This window comes from Bubalus kerabau, chromosome 19, assembly GCF_029407905.1.
Source record: "Bubalus kerabau isolate K-KA32 ecotype Philippines breed swamp buffalo chromosome 19, PCC_UOA_SB_1v2, whole genome shotgun sequence".
NCBI lineage: Eukaryota > Metazoa > Chordata > Mammalia > Artiodactyla > Bovidae > Bubalus > Bubalus kerabau.
In genome coordinates this window covers 33705796-33721625 of record NC_073642.1, presented here as the reverse complement: position 1 = coordinate 33721625, position 15830 = coordinate 33705796, and the positions used below count along the sequence as shown (strand labels likewise).

Sequence of the window (15830 nt, the reverse complement as noted above, 5' to 3'; positions counted from 1 at the left end):
CCTCCATTGTCAACAGGCTAGGCTCCCTGACTCCCAATCCATCCTTTGTGTCCCTCAATAAAACCCACTCTAATTAGGCAACAAACCTTTCTCTAAATTAAAGGCTAGGCAGGTAGTGATGGCGGGCTGTGATGGCTAGTAGCTGTGCAGCTGCTGCTTTGGGCAGGCAGCCCTGGAGCCTCCCGAGGGCTCCACTCCTAAGAATTTTCCAAGACCCTCCTGGGCTACTTCTAACCGCTAGATAGACAAGCTACAGGGTGATTATTTCCTTAGGCAAGCAAACTTCAGCCCTCTAATATGGTATTTCCTGAGGCTGGAATAGCAACAGGAAGTCCTGTGGGGAAGAGTTCTGCCAAAACACTCATTCTGAGGAAGGGATCTGTAAACGGACAAATCTGCTCAGCCCTGTGCAACATCCTGCAACCTCCGCACGTGGAGCCCAGGGCAGGCCTCACCCACAGGCAGCTAGCTGCCACCACTATTCTGTGGGTTCCTGAATTCAGGGAGACCTATAGATGCCACCCTATGTGACAAACCCAGACAAAAATTTGCACTTAAAAAGCAGTTGGGCCACTTATTGGCATTAGGAGAGCATTCCTTTAAACAAGAGAAAGAACTCTGAACACTAAAATCGCATCTATTTTATGAAAACTTGAGACCAACCTCTACGACATCTGTACACAGTTTAATCACGAACAAGAGCAAGGATTCCAGTTAAATAAATTAAATCACACTGTCCTGTTACAAGGAAATGAAAAGAAAGCTGGAGGCGGGGGTAGGTCCTTCCCCATCCCAAATCCTTGCATTCACACCAGTGTTTCAGATATAAGAACATAACAATTCCCCAGTGCAGCACCCAAACCGCTTCCCATTGTTTCTTATGGCAGTCACTGAATTACCAATTGTCCGAAGGCTAAGAAAATTTCGTGGAAAAAGGGCGTACCCTTTGGCTCCGTGCGTGGCCTGTAGCTGAGGAGGCAAGTTCTTAAGAACCGACGACAGGCTGATAACACTCTTGGGGAGACGCGCCTTCACAGAATCTCAGGCTTGTGTCTCAGCTTCCCCATGCAGTCCTGGCGAGGGGAGATCCGCTAGGCGTCCAAATCGAAGTCGTCACGCTCCTCATTGTACTCCAGCACGTGCCGCTTGATCTTGGACGAGTCAACCCAGGTGACAAAGTCCTCCATGCTTCGCGTGACAAGGAAGGCGGGGTCGGTGACCACGTCGGGGCCCACGCGCACGTGGCCCTGCTCCACGAATGCCACAGCGGCCTGGAGGTGCTGCGCCATGCGCAGCTTAAGCAGCACGGTGGGCAGGCGGCGGCGGCAAAAGGACGAGGCCGTGACGAAATCGCAGAGCTCCAGCGATCCCCTCGTGGGCACTAGGCCGAGAGCATACAGCTTATCCAGCAGCGCGGCCGAGGAGCGCACGCGAAACGGGTCGCGCTCAGGCAGATCGCGCAGGCGCCGGGCCAGCTCGCGCACAGCACGGCTCAGCTGGTTGTAGCGCGTATAGTCCTCGCGCCGCTGCAGCCGATAACGCCGCAACACGCGTAGCTCATGCAGGTTGTGATCTGTGACCTCCCAGTTCAAGAAGTCCACCTGCTTGAGCAGCTTCTGCTCGTGAAACTTAAGCTTCCGCACCATGATGGCTGCTCAAACGCTGCCAGACCGGAGGCTCAGCGCGCATTCCGGCTGCCGCGCGACTTCCGCCTCAGTACGGCTAGACCCGGCCGCCTTGGGGATCCTGCGCCAATGAAAGGAAGACTCAGGGCCAGGCCTCCCATTTCCATTGGTCAAGATGAGGCCACGCCCCGTGCTCGTATCTCGCGTTTCTTCTCCGCGTTCTCTGAGGGAGGCGCCTGGAGAGGCCGGGGATGGGAGGGGCGGCCTCCTAGGCGAGTCTGCGCGGTTTTAAGTTGCCGAGAATTAATTACCTAGTGCCGTAATTATTTCCTCTCGTTTAGGTTTCTGTCATTCAGGGCCTCTCTGGGGAGCCTCTTCCAGAAGAGCTAAAGAGGATAGTTCCGGGAAAGAGGGGTGACCGCCGCGCTAATATGGATTTACTGTGCTAACTGACCTTGGCGGGGGGAGGGGGTGGGGGGGTGGGCGGGGGGGGAGGGGGTGGGCGGGGGGGGCGGGGGCGGGGGGGGCGGGGGCGGGGGGTGGGGGAGGGGCGGCGGAGGGGCTGTCCTCCCGTCGTGTGGGGGCTTCTCGGAGCCGACAGGGGCTGATCGGGTATCCCCACAGCCTACTAACCGCAAGTCCATTACTAGGCGGGCGGAGATTTTTCACCCTACCAATTGGTGCTTGAAGCCACTGAACCTATTCAGTACTGATTCCCAGGCTACTTCCTGCATGCCCAGAATCAGGATCTACCCAGGAGTCACTTGAAAATCTGTATTGTTAACAAGAATGCCACGTGATTCATAAAATCCAGTAAATTTGAAAAGCTTGGATAGTACAAATCCTGACTCTTTAATCGGGGCTGAAAAGAATTAGCCTGACAGGTTGGATTTCTGGAGTATTTAGTGAACCCAACACTTTTTCTGCAAATTATATCTGTTTTAGTTTAGTGTAGCACTAACAGGACTAACTTCTTTATTTACCCAAGACTTTGACGCCACCTAGCTTCTTTGCCTATAATTTTATTTTTGTATGCTTTTCATTGTTTTTTAAAGATACAATATTTGATATGGGCGATACTATATGTAACATATGTGAGATACAAAGAATACTTGTGGACCCAACAGCCAGTTTAAGAAAGCATCACCAGGACCTATTCAACCACTCTCCCAGTCAGAGGTAAAGATATCTGCTCTCCTGAATTTAGTGTTTATTTTTGCCTTTTGTTTAAAAAGAAAAATAGTTTTATCATTTTATGCATCCCTAAGTATACTGCAGATGGTGACTGCAGCCATGAAATTAAAAGACGCTTACTCCTTGGAAGGAAAGTTATGACCAACCTAGATAGCATATTCAAAAGCAGACACATTACTTTGCCAACAAAGGTCCGTCTAGTCAAGGCTATGGTTTTTCCTGTGGTCACGTATGGATGTGAGAGTTTGACTGTGAAGAAGGCTGAGCCGAAGAATTGATGCTTTTAAACTGTGGTGTTGGAGAAGAGTCTTGAGAGTCCCTTGGACTGCAAGGAGATCCAACCAGTCCATTCTGAAGGAGATCAGCCCTGGGATTTCTTTGGAGGGAATGATGCTGAAACTCCAGTACTTTGGCCACCTCATGCGAAGAGTTGACCCATTGGAAAAGACTCTGATGCTGGGAGGGATTGGGGGCAAGAGGAGAAGGGGACGACAGAGGATGAGATGACTGGATGGCATCACTGACTCGATGGACTTGAGTCTGAGTGAACTCCGGGAGTTTGTGATGGACAGGGAGGCCTGGCGTGCTGTGATTCATGGGGTTGCAAAGAGTCAGACACGACTGAGCGACTGAACTGAAGTATACTGAGAATTTTCTTACGTGAAGCATAGCCCATGGATCAGCAGAGAGCTGTTGAAAATGCAGAATTTCAGACCCCATTCCGGACTTACAGAAACAGAATCTGCATTTAACCAGATCCCCAGGTAATTTGCATGCATGATATTTGAGAAGTGTTGCTTGGATGATATCACATATGGAATTTTTTTATATATAGCTGCAGTTGCTTTTTAAAAAACTACTGCATTATATTCCATTGTTTTGTTGTTGTTCATTGCTCAGTTGTGTCCGACTCTTTGCGACCCCACGGACGCCAGGCTTCCCTGTCCTTCACTATCTCCTTGAGTTTGCTTAAACTCATGTCCGTTGAGTTGATGATGCCGTCCGATCATCTCATACTCTATTGTTCCCTTCTCCTCCTGCCTTCAATCTTTCCTAGCATCAGCGTCTTTCCCAATGAGTTGGCTCTTCGAATAAGGTAGCCAAAGTATTGGAGCTTCAGCTTCAGCATCAGTCCTTCCAATTAATATTCAGGGTTGATTTCCTTTAGAATTGACTGGTTTGATCTCTTTGCAGTCCAAGGTACTCTCAAGAGTCTTCTCCAACGTCACAGTTTGAAAGCATCAATTCTTCAGCGCTCAGCCTTCTTTATGGTCCAACTCTCACATCCATATATGACTACTAGAAAAACCATTGTTTGGTTCTATCCAATTTATTAATCCATCTCCTGTTGGATTTTTCTTTTTTTGGAGTGACTATTTTTTAGCAGTACTACATTCCTGTAGGTTTCCTGTTGCACCTATGCAGTAACTTCTAGTGTACATCTTGAAGTTGAATTACTGAGTTGTACATATTTTTACTTGTACAATTACTGAGTGAACATGTAAAGTGCATGCTCAGCTTTACTAACTATTGTCAAATTGTTTTCCAAAGGAGCTGTACCAATTTATATTCCTTTGTCACTATATGAGAGTTCCCTTTGTTCCTCATTCTTGACAGTGCTTGGTTGGTAGACTTTTTAAATATTTGTGAATCTGATGAGTATGTGATGGCATTTTATTGTGATTTTAATTTACATTTCCTGATGAATAAAGGTTTCATATATGTTTCTTCCTCTGTGGAATGCCTCTTTGTGTATTTTTCTATTGGTTTGTGGAGTAGGTAGAATAGTGACCCCCCTCCCAAGATGTCCACCCAGAGCCTGTGAATGTTACCTTATAGGAGAAAAGGGATTTTTCTTTAAATTAAGAATCTTGAGACAATGACATTGTCCTGGATTAACTGAGTCAGTCTCATTAATCACAAGTGTCCTTAGAAGTGAAAGAGGGAGGCAGAAGAGTCAGGGAGATATGATGATGCATGCAGAAGTCTGAGATGTGATTTCTGACTTTGAGGATGATTGGGAGCCAGGAGCAGAGGAATGTGGGCAACCTCTAGAAGCTGGAAAAGGCAAAGAAATGGATGTTTTACCTAGAGCCTTCAGGAGGAACATGGCCCTTGCTGACACTTTGATTTGAACCCAGTGAGATCCAGTTTGGTTTTCTGGTCTTGAACACAGTGAAAGAATAAATCTGTGTTGTTTAAAGCCACTAAGTTTGTGGTAATTTGTTGTAGCTGCAATAGGAAACATACAGATTGTTTGCTTTTTTTTTTCTACTTTATTTGAAGGTGTTCTTTGTATATTCTGGATAGTAATCCTTAGCTAGTTATCTATGGCGTGCAAATATATTTTCCCAGTTTGCACTTCGTCCTCACCCTTCCTATTCCCCCAGCCTCACTCCCTTCCATCTTCAGCCTTTGTTCAGTGTGTGGGGGAGGACTCCCTTCTCCCCAGACAATAAACATAATAAATAAGTAAATTATATTTGTTAGCAGATGATAAGTGTCATGAAACAAAATTGAGCAGGATATAGGAGGGCTTGGGGTGAGGATGGGCTGTAATTTTAAACAGGGCATGTGAAGGTAGGTCTTACTGAGAAGGTAATATTTCATGGTGGGTTAGCCATGTGGATATCTAGAGGAAGAGTATTTCAAGAAGAGGAAGCAGTGAGTGCAAATGCCTTAAGATAGAAATGTGCCTGGCATCTCAGAAGAGGAATAACAAAGCCATCTTGGCTGGAGCAGAGTGAGCTAGTAGGTGAGGAAAGGGAGCTCACATAACAGAGGCTCCAAAGGCTCTCTTAAGGTCTTTGGTTTTTAGGTTGAGTGAGATGAGGACACTGGAGGGTTTTGAACTGAGAACTGACATCTAACTTATGTTTTAAAAGAACCACTCTGACTGCTGTGTTGAGAACAGACTGTCAGGAGGCAGAGGTGGAAACATTGAGGCAATTAGGAAGTCGTAGTGATGCAGGTGAGAAGGGTGGTAGCTGGGACCAGGAAAGCAGTTGTGAGATGCCAATGAGAGAGGAGTTCCAGAATAAGAAGAAAGGTCAAAGAATGGCTCCAGTTTTGGACCTAAGCAAGTGGCAGAAAGTACTCATTACCTGAGATGGGGGAGATTGCCAAATAGAACAGATTTGGGTGGCAAGATTAGAAATTCAGTTTTGGACATGTTGGCTCGGAGATGTCTACTAGACATGCAAAGAGAGATGGCAAGGAGAACGACTTGTAAGTCTGGTAAGTCTGGGGTTTTATTTTTTATTTTTCTTTTTTGCCAAACCTTGAGGCATGCAGGATCTTAGTTCCCCAACCAGGGATAGAACTTATGCCCCCTGCAGTGGAAGCATCAAGTCTTAACCACTGGACCACCAGAGAGTTCCATCAGTTTGGTATCAGCCCAGAGAAAGGCCTGGGCTGAAGATTTAAAATTTTGGATATTATTGGCAGAAAGATGGTGTTTGAAGAAGTGAAAATAGAAAAAGACAAGAGGACCACGCTACTAGTAGGCACTCTGGTGTCAAGAATTATTGACTTTGTCCCTTTCCGGCATTCAAGATGTCGAAGCAAGGTGTGAAATTCTGGATTTCCTTGGGTCTTCCGGCTGGAGCCATGATCAACTGTGCTGACAACACGGGAGCCAAAAATCTGTATATCATCTCTGTGAAGGCAATCAATGAATGACTGAATAGACTTCCTGCTGCTGGGGTGGGTGACATGGTGATGGCCACAATCAAGAAAGGCAAATCAGAGCTGAGAAAGAACGTACATCCAGTGATGGTAATTTGACAACGAAACTCATACTGAGAAAAGATGGTGTGTTTCTTTATTCTGAAGATAATGCAGGGGTCAGAGTAAACAATCCCTGGAGGAGGAAATGGCATTCCACTCCAGTATTCTGTCTGTGCACGGACAGAGGAACTTGGCGGGCTCCAGTTCACGTGGTCACAAATAGTCTGACACGACTGAGCAACTGAGCACATAGTAAACAGTGAAAGCAAGATGAAAGGTTCTGCTGTTATAGGACGAGTTGCAAAGGAGTGTGCAGACCTGTGGCCCAGGATTGCATCCAGTGCTGGCAGCATTGCACGCTTCTTCGATGTATTTGTAAAAAAGATGTAAAATAAAAATTATTTTCTACCCCGCCCCCCCCCCCCCGGAAAAACAAAACAAAACAGAATTATTGGAGAGAAGTGGATGAACCAGTGTAGTAGAAGGGAAACCAGGAGAGTGTGGCTGGCCAGTGCAAATGAAGAAAGTGTATCCAGGGGGAAGGAGCGATCAACCTGGTCAAATGCTACAGAGAGCCTAAGTACAAGAGAAGGGCTGAGAATAACCATTAGGTCATTGATGACTGATAAGAGTTTCAGTGGAGTGTGAGATTGAAAGAATGGCTAGAGGGGTTTAAGAAGAGAAAGGGAGGAAAAATGTTGGAAGCAGCTGTTAGAGATGGCTATTTTGAGGAATTTGCTGCAAAGGTGAGCAGATAAAGGGACTTGCTAGATGGTCCAGTAGTTACGAATCTGCCTTGCAATGCAGGGGACATGAATTCAATCCCTGGGCAGGGAACTAAGATTTTACGTTCTCAGGGCAACTAAGGCTGCAAGCAGCAACTTCAGAGCCCTTGTGCTCTGGAGCCCATAATATGCCATAACAAAGATCCTGCATGCCACAAGTAAGACCTGAGGCAGCCAAAAGAAAAAAGCAGAGGTGGGGTGCGGGGGGGAGTAGTTTTGGCGGGGGAAGTGGAGTCAAGAATCTATTTTTTAAAGGTGTGGATTGACTCTTCCCTCAATATCGACATCTTGTTGGTTGTCATTCCAGTCTGTTCTACCCCCATAAAATCCCAAATTTACTTCTCCCCAGACCGTTACCGCAGGCCTTCATCATCTCTTGAATGCATTTCTGTAGTAATAGTCCAGTGTGTCTACCATGCTAGCCGCCAGCAGAATCAGCCTGGAAGCCACTGGCCATAGTTCTCCCTTGCTGATTCCTTTTCTAAAGGAGGAAAGCTGGGATGGGGATGGATGCTGTTTCCTGTGTCTGAGTCAGGGTCCCAGCAGGAAAGAGAGAACACACTCCAATTAGAATAACACGAGGAGAATTTAATAAAAAATTTCCTAAAGGAATGGGCAGAGTGGGGAAACCGCAAAGGTTAGTGCAGTTGCCTGAGAGTAGTAACTGTGGGTCCTGTTACCCATAGGTTTGAAGAGAGTTGGGAATAGAAGATATAGGTTCTGGAAATCTCTGTGAAGCTTAAGAGTGAGTTTTCCTCAAGAACCTGAAAATAGGGTGGCCACTGTGAGACAGAAACCACCTCCTCCCTCAGCAGATATGGAAGTAAATCCAAGGTGTGAATGTGTATACATATGTGACTTGGGCTTCCCTGGTGGCTCAGTGGTAAAGAATCCACCTGGCAATGCAGGAGTTACAGGTTTGACCCCTAATCTGGGAAGATCCCACATGCCCTGGAGCAGCTAAGCCCGTGCTCCACAACTATTAAACCTGTGCTCTAGAGCCGGTGCTCCACAACAGAAGCAACCACTCCAGAAGCGTGCGCACCGCAACTGGAGAGTAGCCCCACTAGCTGCAGCCAGAGAAAGCCTGCGTGCAGCAACGAAGACCTAGCACAACCAAAATAAATAAAATTAGCAATATGTGGCGGAAGTATTTGGGAACCAACTAAAGACCATCAAGGTGGTGGCTGGGGGTCCCTCTGAGGGATGGGGTTAGACTAGGGGTTAGGCTAAGCACCGAAGATACTTTCAAACTGTGGTGTTGGAGAAGATTCTTGAGAGTCCCTTGGACATCGAGGAGATGAAACCAGTCAATCCTATAGGAAATTAACCCTGAATATTCACTGGAAGGACTGATACTGAAGGTCCAATGCCTTGGCCACCTGATGCAAAGAGCCAACTCATTGGAAAAGACCCTGATGCTGGGAAAGATTGAGGGCAGGAGAAGAAGGGAGTGACAGAGGATGAGATGGTTGGGTGGCATCATCGACTCAATGGACATGAGTTTGAGCAAATGCTGGGAGACAGTGAAGGACAGGGAAGCCTGGCATGCTGCAGTCCATGGGGTCACAAAGAGCTGGACACAACTGAGTAACTGAACAACAACTAGTCGGGTGAGTAGAAATCCCATCAATTGTCAGGAGCAACAGTTAGAACTGGACATGGAACAACAGACTGGTTCCAAATAGGAAAAGGAGTACATCAAGGCTGTATATTGTCACCCTGCTTATTTAACTTATATGCAGAATACATCATGAGAAACGCTGGGCTGGAAGAAGCACAAGCTGAAATCAAGATTGCTGGGAGAAATATCAATAACCCCAGATATGCAGATGACACCACCCTTATGGCAGAAAGTGAAGAGGAACTAAAAAGCCTCTTGATGAAAGTGGAAGAGGAGAGTGAAAAAGTTGGCTTAAAACTCAACATTCAGAAAACGAAGATCATGGCATCTGGTCCCATCACTTCATGGGAAATAGATGGGGAAACAGTGGAAACAGTGTCAGACTTTATTTTTGGGGGCTCCAAAATCACTGCAGATGGTGACTGCAGCCATGAAATTAAAAGACGCTTACTCTTTGGAAGGAAAGCTATGACCAACCTAGATAGCATATTCAAAAGCAGAGACATTACTTTGCCAACAAAGGTCCATCTAGTCAAGGCTATGGTTTTTCCAGTGGTCATGCATGGATGTGAGAGTTGGACTGTGAAGAAAGCTGAGTGCCGAAGAATTGATGCTTTTGAGCTGTGGTGCTGGAGGAGACTCTTGAGAGTCCCTTGGACTGCAAGGAGATCCAACCAGTCCATTCTAAAGGAGATCAGTCCTAGGTGTTCATTGGAAGCACTGATGCTAAAGCTGAAACTCCAATACTTTGGCCACCTCATGCAGAGAGTTGACTCATTGGAAAAGACTCTGATGGTGGGAGGGATTGGGGGCACGAGGAGAAGGGGACGACAGAGGATGAGATGGCTGGATGGCATCACCGACTTGATGGACAGGAGTTTGAGTAAAGTCTGGGAGTTGGTGATGGACAGGGAGGCCTGGCGTGCTGCGATTCACAGGGTCGCAAATAGTCGGACACGACTGAGCGACTGAACTGAACTGAAATAAAGGTAAAATGTTTACAACAGTCTAGCACTCAACAGGAGAATGGCACCCCACTCCAGTACTCTTGCCTGGAGAATCCCATGGACGGAGGAGCCTGGTAGGCTGCAGTCCATGGTGTCGCAAAGAGTCGGACACTGCTGAGCGACTTCACTTTCACTTTTCACTTTCATGCATTGGAGAAGGAAATGGCAACCCACTCCAGTGTTCTTGCCTGGAGAATCTCAGGGACGGAGGAGCCTGGTAGGCTGCCATCTATGGGGTCACGCAGAGTCGGACACGACTGAAGTGACTTAGCAGTAGCAGCAGCAGCACTCAACAAGCACTAAGGGAGTAGCTGCTTCTTAACAAGTTTGGAGAGAGGTTCTGCAAACAGAAGAGAGATCACAGAAAAGGGGTGTCCCGAAAGCAGCTGTGGGAAACATATTCAGGCTCTGGTCCTGGCGATCCTAGGCTGAACTGAGTCCTTAGAATCAAGGCTGCACCTGTGATTGAGGGGACCAGACCTCAAGGTTTCTTGGCTGAGAGAACCATTGGTTCTTCCCATCCTGGGGCATTCAGTTTCACTGGACTCAACTTCTGGTAACTGGGCTTCCCAGGGAGTAGCTCAAATTGCCTTGATCTATTGATGCATAAATTCAGGTGTGCCTGGACAGTTGAATTTCTCTTTGCAAAGTAATACCTGGGCTTTTGGGGTTTGCACATAAACCTTTATTCTGGTCAAATGCCAGCTCTGTGTGGGGCATTGGATCTACTCACTGAACCAGTGAAATTGGCTTTTGGAGCCAGAAGCCTGCAAATTACACCCTTCAAAACAACTCAAGGTGGGGAATTCCCTGGCAGTTTAGGGGTTAGGGCTCTGTGCTTCTAGTGCAGGCGGCATGGGTTCTATTTCTGTTGGGGAACTAAGATCCTGCATGCTAAGCCGCCAAAAGGCAAAAACAAAATAAAACAACAGCCCAAGGTGCCCACCTTTACAGCACCACCTTGTGCCAGTTAATCTACAAGTGGGGAGTATTAGCATGAGGGGGAAGGAGGTTCTAGATAGAGGAGGTAGACAAGGCTCAGGGCATAGCCAGGAAGGGGAGTAGGGGCTGAAGCCTTTGTTCATCTTAGGTACCTCCTGTCTACTTAAAAAAATTGGACAACATGAGAGTTGCAAGTTAAGTTTTATCTGGGGCAAAATGCAGATTGTAGCCTGGGAGACAGCACCTCAGATAGCTCTGAGAAACTGTTCCACAGAGGTAGGAGTTAGGGGGAGGACAGTATATATGTGATTTTGGTAAAGGGGGAGTACATTGTAATCAAGCAAATATTTTTTGTAGAAGGTTTCTGCTAGTCTTGTGAAGCTTCTGTTCATCAGCATTAAGGATTTTAGTTTTAGTGCTTTTCTTAATATGAGGAGATACAAGAATTGGGCTCATAAAATCAGCTCCCGAGAATATCTATCTGAAGACCTGTCCTGCCAGTTTTTCCCTGAGCACAGGGTGCCTCATTTCTGCTTTCCACCCTGAACTCCTTCAGGGGTGGAAAGGCCAGTGGTGCAGCAGCACAGGCTTTAATCCTTATAGTTAGGTAGGTAGATGGCAAGTGCCAATTTGTAGTTGACACTCCTCCTCCAGGAAGCGTTCCTTGATCCTTGCTCAACCCAGGTTAGGATAGGTGCCCTTCCAGTCACATTTCATGGCACTGACCACACTGGGCAGGGAACATCGCTTTATTTTCCTGATCCATCTGAACTTCTGGTAGGTGAAGACAATGCCTCGTTTGTCTTTGTAGCCCAGGAGGCCTGGTACAGAATACTCAGTTAATGTTTCCTTGAGTGCATGATCAAATGAATGAGACAAAGAATGAATGAACAGAGGACAAGAGTTGTTAGGTCGCTCAGGCGTGTCCAACTCTTTGGTACACCATGAACTGCAGAATGCCAGGCTTCCCTGTCCTTCACTATCTCCTGGAGTTTGCTCAAACTCATGTTCATTTAGCCGGTGATGTCATCCAACCATCTCATCCTTTGTCACCCTCTTCTCCTCCTGCGCTCAATCTTTCCCAGCATCAGGGGCTCTTTCAATGTGCCAGCTCTTCTTATAAGACAAGAGGGTAGATTGTAAACTCTCCAGGGCAGGCACCCCCACTACCTTCTGGTACCCTGATCCCCAGTGCCCAGCACAATGTCTGGCAGAATCAATGACCAGGGTCAAGTACCCTTTACCTCTTCCCAGAGCCCCAGCCCGACCATTCTTCTCGTCTCCGTGGTGCTAGCAGACAAGACACCGGTCTCCGCCAGCCGCCGCACAAAGCACGGCGGAACCTGATCGTGCCTGCTCTTGTTCTCCGTCACTACAGATGCAGAGTCTTGTCTTTCTCCCTGAAGGGAGTCGCCCAGGACAGGGGTTCTCCTGGCCCTGTCCGTCTAGGGTACTAGGACCCGCAGCAGCCCGTATCCCAGCCTGCTCAAGCTTTTTCCGTGAGGGCATCGCTGGCTCTGGGGCCCCCTCCAGAAAACAATCCCCAGGCCGCGCCACGGCGGCGTTCCGCCGGAGCGGTGGCGGGACGGGGAAGCGGGAGCGGGGGTCTGCGGGTTTCCGCGCACCCTTCCTCCACCTCCCGGGTCCCGGCTCTGGCGCTCTCCTTGTAGCCCCGCACGTGGCAAACTTTCAGAGTTTTCCTCACTTGCGTCACGGAAAAGGCAAGAGGGTGACGGAGCCCGGGAGGCGAGGCGGCGGCTGGAGAGCTCCCCCGCGCGGCGCTTGAGCCCCTCGGGGCGAGAGGTGTCTCTCTGAGAGCGCGGACAGGCTGCGGGGGTGCGGATGCCCTAGGGTCTGGCCCGGGAGGCTGCCTCTCGTCCGCGATCGATCGTCTCCTTGCTCTCGCATCCCGATCTCCCGGCGAGTGAGTGAAGGCGCCCGCCACAACCGAAAAGAGAGGAGTAGGCGGGAGCCAGGCTGCTGCGTCCCAGGCCCGCGGGAGGGCGGAGCCGGGCCGTCCCTGGCCAGCCAGGACGCAAGGAAGTGCCGCGGAGTTTGCCCAATTCCCCAGCCTGCTTTTCCTTCTCCCTCCCTCTCCCCACCCCTCAACCCTCCCTCCCCGCCCCCCCGCCGGCTATTCCCTCCTTCCTCGGGACGCCACCTCCCGGAATCGCCTTTTTTTCTGTTGTTTTGGATCTGGCTTCTCGCTGGCGGCGCCGAGGAGCCGCGAACGCTAGAGAAGAACGCGGGCTCGGGGCACAGCCCGCCGCCCACCGGCGGGATCCCGCAGGGCAGAGCGGAGGACGGACGGACAGACGGCGGGACTGACTGCCGGCCGCACGGTCAGCTCTGCGAGCTCACTCTCCAAACTCCTGTTGAGTGTGTGCGTGCACGCGAGGGGTGCGGGGTCTACGTCCGGCGCGCCGGGGCGGGTTACCAAGGGGATTACCTTTGGACGAGGGTCCTTGGACTCAGATCAGGTCATCTTCAGGCTCAGAAACTGCTGAGGAATTAGACAAACAAAAGAGGCCACTCAGCTAGTGGCCAAGAGTCGCCCGAGCGCCTCGTTGCGTCCCCTCCTTTCCCCCGGGTTGGGGCTGGCCGCTTGGGGGCGGGGAGAGGGCACCCGAGCCGGCTGGGGGCTGGGGGCCGGGCCGGGCCGCCGGGTCGCAGAGTTGGCCGGCCTGTTGTGTAAGCCTTAGTCCTTGTTTTCCCGGCCTGGCTTGTTGTGAAGCCGGACACATCCACCCCTGGATTCGATTCAGGAGGCTGCCGCTTTTCTCCTTGCCCCTCTTGGATTTTCTGGATTTTTGAAAACCCAGTGGCCCAGGAAGAGGAGGAGGAAGGAGGAAGGAGATCTGCAGAGGAATGTGAGAGCCTCCCGAGGCCCAGGCTGGAGGAGCCAGAAGGAGCTGGGAGCCAGAGCTGCCGGAGTTTCTGGGACGGTGGTTTCCGAGTGATTCTCTTCTATTTTAGAACATTGTTCCAGCGGAGAGTGTCGAATTCTTGCCTGCTCAGGGCTGGTTTTCTCCGAGTCACTTGACTTTTCTTCTAGGAGTGGGAGGAGGAGAGACTGTCCCCTGCAGGGGCTGCGGAAGGAAGGGAGGAAGACCAGGGACATGAGCCGTCCCGGCTCACAGGCATGTGCGGGCAGACCTGGTAGGGCCGATTCTGGGCCGTGGACATTGCTTTGAAGAGAGGGAGGCTGGATACCTTCTGTGGGTGCTCAGACCCCACAGTAAGGGCTGAGAGACTGAGGGCTGTGGCCAGCCTTGAGTTGCTCGTGCATCCTCGGACACCCTAACAAGTGTCCTCAGTTCTGGGCGGGACTCTCCTCATCGTCTCTACCACTGGCCCAGACATGGCACTCAAAGGGCGAGCCCTCTATGACTTCCGCAGCGAGAACAAGGAGGAGATCAGCATCTGGCAGGACGAGGACCTGGTCATCTTCAGTGAGACCTCGCTGGATGGCTGGCTGCAGGGCCAGAACAGCCGTGGGGAGACTGGGCTCTTCCCTGCCTCTTACGTGGAGATCCTCCGTTCTGACACCGGCTCCAACCATGCCAACTACTCCGGCAGCCCCGCAGGCTCTCTGGGCACCCAGGTGAGCTTGTATGACAGCTCCAGCACTTCCAGAAGTGGCGGCGGCAGTGGCTTTCTGTCAAACCAGGGTAGTTTTGAGGAGGACGATGACGATGACTGGGATGACTGGGATGACGGATGCACGGTGGTGGAGGAGCCACGGGCCAGTGGGCTGGGCACCAATGGGCACCCTCCGCTCAACCTCTCCTACCCTGGTGCCTACCCCAGCCAACACATGGCCTTCCGGCCCAAGCCACCCCTGGAGCGGCAGGACAGCCTGGCATCTGCCAAGAGAGGCAGCGTGGTGGGGCGCAACCTCAACCGCTTCTCGTGCTTCGTGCGTTCTGGCGTGGAGGCCTTCATCCTGGGTGACGTGCCCATGATGGCCAAGATCGCTGAGACATACTCCATTGAAATGGGCCCCCACGGCCCCCAGTGGAAGGCCAACCCCCATCCATTTTCGTGCTCCGTGGAGGACCCAACCAAACAGACCAAATTCAAGGGCATCAAAAGCTACATCTCCTACAAGCTCACACCCACCCACGCCAGCTCACCTGTCTACCGGCGCTACAAACACTTCGATTGGCTCTACAACCGCCTGCTGCACAAATTCACTGTCATTTCGGTGCCCCACCTCCCAGAGAAGCAGGCCACAGGTCGCTTTGAGGAGGACTTTATTGAGAAGCGGAAGCGGCGGCTCATCCTCTGGATGGACCACATGACCAGCCACCCTGTGCTGTCCCAGTATGAGGGTTTCCAGCATTTCCTCAGCTGCCTGGATGACAAGCAGTGGAAGATGGGCAAACGCCGGGCTGAGAAGGATGAGATGGTGGGCGCCAGCTTCCTGCTCACCTTCCAGATCCCCACAGAGCACCAGGACCTGCAGGACGTGGAGGACCGCGTGGACACCTTCAAAACCTTCAGCAAGAAGATGGACGACAGCGTCCTGCAGCTCAGCACGGTGGCCTCAGAGCTGGTGCGCAAGCATGTGGGGGGCTTCCGCAAGGAATTCCAGAAGCTGGGCAATGCCTTCCAGGCCATCAGCCATGCCTTCCAGATGGACCCCCCTTTCAGCTCCGAGGCCCTCAACAGCGCCATCTCTCACACGGGCCGAACCTATGAAATGGTTGGTGAAATGTTCGCTGAGCAGCCCAAGAATGACCTCTTCCGGATGCTTGACACACTGTCTCTCTACCAGGGACTGCTCTCCAACTTCCCCGACATCATTCACCTGCAGAAAGGTAAGAGCCAGTGTGGGCTGGAGACCCTGACAGCGTCTGCGCTCTGCAGGGCACAGGGCCTATGAGGATGGCCTAGATGGAGCAGAGCGGCTCAGCTAGTC

General features: G+C 50.5%; 2 protein-coding genes across 10 annotated transcripts in view; one reads left to right on the top strand and one right to left on the bottom strand.

The window, feature by feature from the left end:
* Positions 1-666: 666 nt before the first annotated feature.
* Positions 667-1758, bottom strand: IMP3 (IMP U3 small nucleolar ribonucleoprotein 3). Its single transcript, XM_055556212.1, has one exon. It carries the CDS (start codon positions 1644-1646, stop codon positions 1092-1094), a length of 555 nt encoding a protein of 184 aa, XP_055412187.1. The 5' UTR covers positions 1647-1758; the 3' UTR covers positions 667-1091.
* A 10951-nt stretch (positions 1759-12709) lies between these two features.
* Positions 12710-15830, top strand: part of SNX33 (sorting nexin 33) — a 31350-nt gene continuing 28229 nt past the window's right edge. For 8 of the 9 annotated variants that reach the window (XR_008705710.1, XR_008705712.1, XR_008705708.1 and 5 more), the window contains exon 1: positions 12710-15729. Coding sequence is in view for 3 of the 9 variants with exons in the window: in XM_055556770.1 (XP_055412745.1) it covers positions 14268-15729 (1462 nt within the window). In the remaining 6 variants the exon portion in view is untranslated. The remainder of the gene's footprint in view (positions 15730-15830) is intronic. The other variant, XM_055556768.1, reaches the window with a different exon arrangement.